The 9477-nt window shown below is 34.8% G+C and overlaps 1 protein-coding gene across 1 annotated transcript; it reads left to right on the forward strand.

The window, feature by feature from the left end:
- The first annotated feature begins 374 nt into the window (after nucleotides 1-374).
- Nucleotides 375-1719, forward strand: LOC128177086 (rho-related GTP-binding protein RhoQ-like). The gene is made up of 2 exons (XM_052843622.1): nucleotides 375-642; nucleotides 771-1719. Exons 1-2 carry the CDS (start codon nucleotides 442-444, stop codon nucleotides 1137-1139), a joined length of 570 nt encoding a protein of 189 aa, XP_052699582.1. The 5' UTR covers nucleotides 375-441; the 3' UTR covers nucleotides 1140-1719.
- The last annotated feature ends 7758 nt before the right edge of the window (nucleotides 1720-9477 follow it).

Consider the following 9477-nt stretch of genomic DNA (forward strand, 5'->3'; position numbering starts at 1 on the left):
CGCCTTTGTTAACAGCTGAACTTTTCATGATGATATAAATTATGTTAATTGCAATAAGAATGTTAAACAACTGATCTTATGACCCATTCAAATTAACATTCGTTGCTGTCACAAAAGACTACTCTCACATGTTATTTCCTTCTTGGTAATCTTCAAAAGGAATAACAATATGATATTACGAGTAAAACAAACAAACGAAGCTGTGTATTGTTCACGCCCCAGCGGCATTGGGCACGCGCCTCCCTTCAGTCTACCTGAGATAGAGAAGGAAATAGTAAAATACAGGTAAAATCCAGGCGGTAAAAATAGACCGACCGAAACCTCTTCTGATTGGCTGACTATATTGTAACCTTATAAATACCGAGAACCGCCCGTTTCACTATCATTAGATCCTTAATTATTGTAGGAGATAGATCGGCAAGCATCTAAGAACTCGGCAAAATGGTTGTGTCAATGGATAAATATAAAGTACAGTGTTCTTTGGTTGGTGATGCCATGATTGGGAAGTCTTCCCTTGCAAAGGCCATCACCGGGCAGAACTTTGATGAAGGATACATTGCTACCACAGAGGACAGCTATTCAGCCTCCTTATCCGTGGCTGGAGACAAATATTCTCTCAGCATTCTGGATTTATCTGGACAGGTAAATAGATTTTTTTTAAAACAGTGAATATAACTTTATTTACATGATTTATCTACTTTAAATATGTAAAACATTAAACTTTACTTATTCAAAATTATAACAGTTCTTGTTTTTTCCCTTCATTTTAGCATGATTACGATCAAGTCAGAACGCAGGAATACAGAAGCAACGATATCTTTGTCGTCTGCTTCAGCGCCGTGGATAGGGAGTCCATGGAGAGCGTGCGTGACTTCTGGGTCCCCGAGATCCAGCAAGTGGACAGGAAACGACCTGTTGTCCTGGTGGCCACGCAGACAGACCTCATACTAGGGGAGACTGACCACATCACCAAGGAAGAGGGACAGAGCCTCGCCAAACAGATCGGAGCGTTCTGTTACGTAGAGTGCTCAGCAGCCGACAAGACGGGCGTCAAGGAGGTATACGAACAAGTGGTGATGGCCACCTTGAAATGCAGGAAGCGCCGCTCCAGTCTCATCAAACGAGTGTTCAGCCGATGAAAAAGATCATCACATAGAGTGGATTAACTTTCTGTATGATCGCCTGATCATCAAATTTCTTAGTTCAAACTGCTGGAACAGCAAGAACTTTCGTAGGTTCAGTTTGACAAAGAACCGATTCCAAGAAGTGGTACTGGTCAAGACATTCAAGAACCTTACTTATCACGAATGTTCGCAAAGCGTGTTTCGAAACAGGGTTGAGAAAAGACTTGTTTTTGTGGACTTGTACTCTCTAGCATGTGAACTTCCTAGGGGCCATAAACTGTGTCTTTTCGTCAAACGATGACTGGGCGTTAAAACCTAACAATAGTGCAGCGTACCCGAACAGTGCAGGGCGTATAACGCTATCCGGAAAGCTGGCGATAAAATCAATCTGAACTTTCTGGTAGTGCAGCCCCGAGGCGATGAATTCTCGTTTGAAGAGAACCTACCAGGTGTGAAATGATATTCCATCATCATGATTCTCTGTGTCATGACTCCACATTATTGTGGACCCTGACATTGATACTTGATATATGTAACTATGTCAGAGTGTGACAAAAACCAACAAGATTTATACCAATAAATAAATTTAAAGTTATTATACTTGTTCTTTACTTGATTATGGTTATCTGTCAAATCGACGATTACTTTTCTGCTGGTTTACAGTCGGGTTTTAAGACTGAGGTCTTTCATACAATGTCGGTATTGTGTGTATAAAGTTCATTTTCAAGACCTGTGCAATTTTCAAGGCGAAACCTTGGACGTTTATCACAATGTCAATCCAATAAGCATTAGAATTGTGCATCAGTAAAAGCATTTGAGAGGAACAGAACCGTTTCAGGTATTAAATCAGGGTGCTATTTTCTAATGATTGAAGTAAATGCATTTAAAGCACCTGCATTCACAATTTCGCGCGGTTTCAGCCTTCACCATTATGTTTAATTTTTTTTTTTTTGTTAAATTGCCGTTGATTTTTATCTTAATTTTCTTGAGCACGAATTGGTAATCTGCTATGTCACCGGAGACATTAAAAACAGAAAATTTCGACGATTGTGATTGAATTCCTCTTCCAGTTTATGGTCAGTCTCAATGCGAAACACTATGAACATAGAACATATACCTATACCTGTACACTGCCGTCCGTAAATCATACCAATTTACTCTGAACAAGTTTTTCTACATAAAAGAGTTTCTAAAACTTTGTGGTTCAAAATCAAAGTATCTCACTTTGAATAAAAGGCTTCATAATTCTATAATAAAAAGGACCTAGATTTCTATATTTATAGTTATTCGGATAAGAAGTATCAGAGGCAGCCATTCGTTTTGTTTTGTTTTTTGGGATTTTTTTTGTGAATTTTTGGTGGTTGCATGTTTTAATGTATGTTTTAGAAGTTGATTCCGCTCTGATCGATCTGATTAAAATCAGATCATCGATGCTTCTAGATATGTTTGTGAATTTTCTTTGTTTTGCTGACCAAATAAACATCATCATTACATTTAATTACACCTTTACTTATAGCTTACTCTTTGACTGTTTTATACTAACATTATGAAGCAAGAAGTAAAGTATTGTATCAAAATCTATCAAGATATTCGTATTGAACTTTATATATATTTTACAAAAAGGCCTCGGTGTTTTCGGTAGTGTTTTTCGGGAGCATCAAGTTCTAGTATCTGGTGGTTTTAATCAGATTGCCGCTTAGAGAATTTAGTATAAGGTTCAGAATATCAAATCATCCCCAAGGCCGGTCTATTTAATCTTTAAATGTCCGGCTATATCTATAATACATGTATATTATAAAAAGAACAGGGCAATTCAATTCACAATACAATATTTGAGAGTATCTAGTAAACAAAATTGGAACAAAGTCAAGAAAATGAATTTGTGATGTAATTTGTGAATTTACAAAATTTACAAACACGGCCTTTTATGTATACATCCAGTAAATAAAAAAAGAGAACACATTGACTATGAAATGTGGATCGGGGGAAATCTCCATCAATAAATGGAATAGTTTAAGTTTAATTATCAGAAATAATTTACAGGTTTCAAAAGCAGTATTCAATTAAACCAAATTAAACCTCTGTCCTATTTTTGCTTCGGTAAGAGACGACTTAACATCATACGCACAAAACTTAGACATAACTGTATCTTAAATTTCGACCTTTTCAGAAAAAAATATTATTGAAAGCCCTAATTGCCAATGTGGATCACCAGAAGATTCTTATAATTTGTTTGTTTGTTTTTTTTTTTTTTTGTTTGTAAAGATTATACCAATGCACGAAATGAATTGTTTTCAAACCTTTTGAACTTAAATCAAATTAACATTATTAATTGTCATTTACTTTTGTGGGGAGATGAATCTCTGAGTGTCAATTTAAACCAACATGTTTTTTTAGCGGCTCAAAGATTTATCAGAGATCGTGGCAGATTCCCGTAATTTCAATCTTACTGCCTAGACCAAATTCAAACAGAACTGTTTTTTAAATACACGTACGTTTGTTCAATAACTTAATTATTTTAGTAATATCCATTTCTATGTACTTTCCATTCTAAAATACTATGTACTGTTGTAAATTGTTATTCTTGGTAAGAACCTCGTAAGTTGTAAGAACCTGTGTTCGAACCATTTGTATATGTTTATGCAATAAAATATGTTCAAACCATCCATCGTATTTTGTTGTTTGGCAGTATCTTAAATGGTCAACAAGGTATTTTTGTATAATGTATCTGTGAAAAAAAAATCTGTTTTGGAAGTTCCCAATTTATATGAAAAACAGAGAAAAATTGGATTATGATTAACTATTATTAGTTATACAATAAAAAAAAACCGAGTTATTTTTAATGTTAAATGCAATGACAGGGCAGTTATTGTACATCAGTGGTTTTCAAGGTAATTTTTCATAGTTCAGTGAATAGGATTTTCCCAGTAAGTTTTCAGTTAGAACTGTTTTGCTATCATCCCTTTGTTGTCCCCAGCGAAGTCGACTGAAAATATGGTGAACTTAAAATAGAAGCCTGGCTTTTATACTCACACCAGCTGATATGATATGATTAACTGATTCTAAACTTCATTTGAATAAGAAATGAGCTCTAGATGTCAATAGTAATTTGACTGATTGATCGATTGCATTAAAAAAAAAAAAGCTAATTCAATTTCCGAATCTTGTTAATGTGACAATCTAGTCAGTGGTTTTGATAAAAAACCAAGAATGTCTCAAAATAGAAAGTTACATTGTATTTTCTATTCATTCGAATAATTGTTTGATGAAGATTTATAGACATTTGTAGAACTATAGTATTTGTTTTGGAGCCCAATTTGCCGAATAAGGCTGTGTAGATTGTACTTGTAGACCTTTGGAACAATCTGCAAATCATGCTTTGTCTTTGTTTATATCTCCTTCGGTGCTCGGGTCTATGTAGCGAGTCTATTGCTTGTACTGCACACGATTCGCCGCCCCATAAACCATGCATTTTATGGCGCATAGTGCATTCACTTATCGTAAAATGGTGTTAGCAAATGCTTACAAATTAATAAACAGCCATCGAATATCTATAAACAGTGACAGGGCTCGGTCCGGATCAAACAAGACATATTGTCTTCAGCCGACATATGTTTTACATCTCCTGACTTGTCCGAGGGTAATATTGGCGGCATGATAATCACAGAGAAGCGGGGGGACAGGGTATAGTTAGGACCATTACTGGGGACCGACGGAGACCCTTAGTATTAGTCCTATTTGTTACCTGTCAATGTTATTTTATGAATCGACTTTGTGTTAAAGGGTCGAGATCGGAAAACAAAACCGATCTCAACACAATTATCTCTACAATATTCTAAACATACAATTTGATGTAAACCTTAGTATCATATTCAAGATTATCAAGAAGTTGACGAGAGTTTTTCAGAGATATATCAGAAAGTATCTTTTAGTTTTGAAGTGTCAATAAGTGATGAAAGCCAACCTTTTTAAAGAAACAATATGATTGCAAGTCGAATAGCAGTCATGGTGTCTGTTGTATGACAGAGTTAACAATGTACATGCCGAAAATATATTTCTATCAATAATAAGACGTCAATGAAAATTTATCAATGCTTTCCTTAAGATGAACATTTTTAAAATCAGTGATTTTTACGAAATTAGATGTAAAGTATTTATAGACCCAAGATTTAATTGAATTGACAATCAACAAATGTTTCTGTCTATTGGCCAATGTCTAATTAACGCACAAATGTAAAACATGGTCTTTACATCACAGTTCATTTTATTGTTCTTTCTAATTCATTGATCTCTACGTGGGCAATTCATGATCAATAAATGATGTATTGTTCCTCGCTTGGATTCAATATCAATTAGAATTAATTTCTTCGCTTTGTATGCTAATTTGGGGCGTTTTTCTTGGGCATTGTATATATCTTGAAATCCCCGTTGTGAAGTTTGTACTCTTGGCATCAAACTCTAATTTTAATTGACAATGGTAAAATATTGAAAAGCAATCTATGCAGAAGACAGGCTGAGCATGTTTGCAAATAAGATTCATGCTGAAACCAATTGAAATAAAAATTACAACGAATTGAATTAGTTTTTGAGATTTAAAATAAGACTCTTTTTATTTTAGCCGAGGTCATGTGCTTGGAACAATGTTGACCCTTCATCGATATTCTTATTTTGTGATATTTTAATAGCTTTAACCTTTAGACCTTAACAGCCATTCTGTCAATTTGTGGTGAATGTTAGTGAAGGTAGCGGATAACCATCTGCCCAAAATAAAAATTTAATCATCGTCGATCAATGAACCAATATCGGCCATTGAAACCAATACATAACTAACCCGTTGATGTATCCCGAGGCACCCCGAGTGACAAATAAGTGCTTGCAAGCTGGTTATTGTTTGAACCCGTAACCTTACGGCGTAGGAATTTCACACCTCAGTTGATGCCGACGGTCAAAGGGTTAACCGGCTGTAAACCTTAAGAACTGGAAACACGTTATGTCATCTATCAACAAAATTCTGTATACTTTTAACAGTTTAGCATTACAAATCAACAGCTATTGGGTCACCGGCGGTAATCTGTCAAGGCGTATCACTCAGTGACCAGGGTCAACGTGACCAATCGCAGCATCACATGGCCTTGTTTTGGTCCTCGGCGGCGACCTATCGACCCCTGATCAATATGACTCCGCGATCGTTAGACCTCTTGTGCAAGATTTGACAACTAGAAAGGAATTTGAACTCAGTGACTTTTTGAATTGATTGATAAACTCAACCTTCTCACGTGTAATTAACAGGACATATTGCCGTGCATTCGATCATAGTTCGTACCTGTAAATATTCCAGTTAAATATATTTTATTTCAAATCCTTACAACACAATTAAATCGCTTATATATCAATCATATCAACTGTATTAATTAAGAATTGTTTAATTCACTCACACACACACCCTTTCCATTGAAAAGTGGAATAGCGGAATTTTTAAATATATGCTACAAGAGAAATTTCATTGATAATCAGTACTTTTAGAGGACGATGGTTTTAAAAATTCTGTGACCAATTTCCGAGTCATGACCTCTGACAAAAATTGGTTGCAATCCGATTGACACGAATTTTTCTTGTGACACTACTCAAACAATATGATTTCTACTGTACCAAAGTATTTTGATTGGACTTATGAAGATTTGCGACTGATTCTTTATCAAGCAGTATGAATTTTACTGTACCAAGTATTTTGAACTTTTGAAAATAAATGAATCATTCTTAGAAACCGTTGACTCTTATAGTCAATTTGTTCTGCTTATTCCTACTAAATAATTAAGTAAGGACATTGTAAATATCAAAGACGCTGTCACAAAGTCCAACAGACACGAGCAATGATCTGACAAAATTGACTTCTTCTTTAAAGACTAGCATGCGCTGAAAAAGACCTGCACATAATGAAAAAAAAAATTTTGAAAAACTGGGCCTAAAACAGTCAAATAAAGATTTTCACTTATTCTTATAAAAATAATGGATATGCAAACATCCTCTTTTAAACAAGACATCTCATTTATTTTGTTGTTTTTAAATCTATTTACATCTCAGAGGTACCATTAGTGTGCTATGTACTTTTCCCTGTCGGTAAGTCGTTCGTTCTAACTCCCCTATACATGTATCTGTTCACCAGGTAGCGTAGTGGCCAATGCACTCGCTTTTCACCGCTGCGACCCGAGTTCGATCCCCGTGATCGACAGAGGTCGTATGTGATAGGGTATGGCGGTCGCCCGCTTGGACACGTGGGTTCTCTCCGGGTACTCCGGCTTCTTCCCACACCAATGACCCCCTCGCGCAAACATCCGTGCCAACGAGAGATATTAATATAAGTTGAAGAACTTGTTTATCAATCGTTGTAAAATAAATAAAGTTCAGTTTTTTTATCTGTTCACCAGGGACCGCGGCTGCTTGATGTTGTAGAGAAAAATAAATGACAGATCTTCCCTTGTCATCGCTAATCGCCTCCCTGTTTCCCCGCGCCATACTGTACTTCTGTTTTAAAGACGGCGAGACGTACTTTTAAACCAGAAACAAAAAATGTGGTTCAGGAAAGGGGGTAGCCACGTAAAGAAATCGGTTTATGGCTTATAAGACAAGGCTAAAGTTGTTCATTTAATGTTAAAAAGATTTTTTCGCAAAAACTTTATACAGATTAAATGATTATCATGTGTATTATAAGTCAACTTGTTGTAATTTGCAGAAATACGGAGAATTTTTAAGAACATGTTAGGAGTTAGAATCTTTGTTAATATGCAATATGTTCAAGCCAATAATTGGCAGTGTGTGTTTTTCAAACTCATTTTGGTCTTGATTAATTATCAACAACGCAATATTTTTCATTCAGAAAAAAAACAAAAAAAAACAAGGGAAACAAAGTAAAAAAAAAAACCAACTAAAAAATAAAAATAAAAAAAGAGAGCAAAGAACAAATCAAAACCTACCTACTTAAACCATTTAAACCAAAACAACCCTGCAACTACCAACTACGCATTCATACACTGCACCAAGATATGTTTTCGCCTAATATGAGGGAACCAATTACATTGTTAATGCTATGCTAATGTTTACGTGTACCTAGGCCTTTTTTCACAGATGAAGCCCATTATTGCTGTGGTTTGTGGGTTGATTTCATCATTATGTGAGTCTACTGTGTATACACGTGTTTTCCTACAATATCATTGGTCAACTTTGGTATCTGCAACCTAATGCCTCCAACGGAGTTATTAATTGTATGTAAACTTCTTTTAATTAGCTTTAAAATGAAGTAATGTTTTCATTTAATTGCAGTGATATATGAACAGTTATGTAATTGAGGAATATTTCCATGAAATCTAAAAAGGAAAACCAATAATAATCTTACAAGATGCATTTTTCTTCTGTGCAGTTATGTACATGTAATTTAAAAAAAAAGTTTATTAGTATATCATTAAGTGAGTGAACCCCAAGACCTTTGGTCTGCAATTTAACAAACATTAACTGCTCATTAGGTTGCTATTGGAACACTGCAGGATTCCTTGTACAACATAGATACACAATTATCACGAAGTTAGGGCTTCACAATACACTTAATTGTTATTTTATCCAGTAGTAATTAATGTACATGATAATGTGTATGAAAATAAAATACGCAGTTCTAAGAAAAATACTATGTTACGAAGTGACTCTTGTATGTGACTGTATTTTTTTTGCCGTTACGTCGGCCCAACAAACAATGGTCCGGTAAGAGGACCGCGCTGATTTAATGCACAAAAACTCATGTTGTTTTTTAAACAGAGTGCGCCAATCAAGTGATACCGCCTTTTCCAGGACTCGAAGAACTTCATACCCGATCATAATACGATCGAAATTCAAAAAATATCTTAATGTAAAAAGGCTTGCATCATAGTATCTTTTGAGGGCAAATAAGCTACGTCCCTTACAAATAATTTTAAAAGTGGTATTTTACACTATAATCAACGTTAATATTCCTAATCTTGACCAATACTAATAGAGCGAGAGTTTGTCGTTAACCTAATTAGTACTCTTCAGTAACTAAAGATAAAAAAAGAACTCTCTTCTTACCACTCTTTAATTTAATCATTAAAAAAATGTTATTTATTCTAGGTACTGGTATAAATTTTTTGTTTTGTTATTTGATTTTGGCATGTGTGAAATATCTGTCAATGAAATTCTAGACACACATTAAAAGTATGACAAAAATATTATATACAGGTATTACAGAAATACGTATGAATGTAAGTGATTATGAAACTTTATTTACACAATATATATTTTTTTACAATATCTTATTTCCTGCCTCATTGTATCAGTATTAAAAAGTCAA

The sequence above is a fragment of the Crassostrea angulata genome, chromosome 3, assembly GCF_025612915.1.
Source record: "Crassostrea angulata isolate pt1a10 chromosome 3, ASM2561291v2, whole genome shotgun sequence".
NCBI classification, from domain to species: domain Eukaryota; kingdom Metazoa; phylum Mollusca; class Bivalvia; order Ostreida; family Ostreidae; genus Magallana; species Magallana angulata.

What these genes read in the sequence shown, in the direction of transcription:
- LOC128177086 (XM_052843622.1), top strand. Translation starts at nt 442, where the DNA reads ATGGTTGTGTCAATGGATAAATATAAAGTACAGTGTTCTTTGGTTGGT. An exon ending in TTCTGGATTTATCTGGACAG is followed by an intron (nt 643 to 770) that starts GTAAATAGATTT and finishes CCTTCATTTTAG; the next exon opens with CATGATTACGATCAAGTCAG.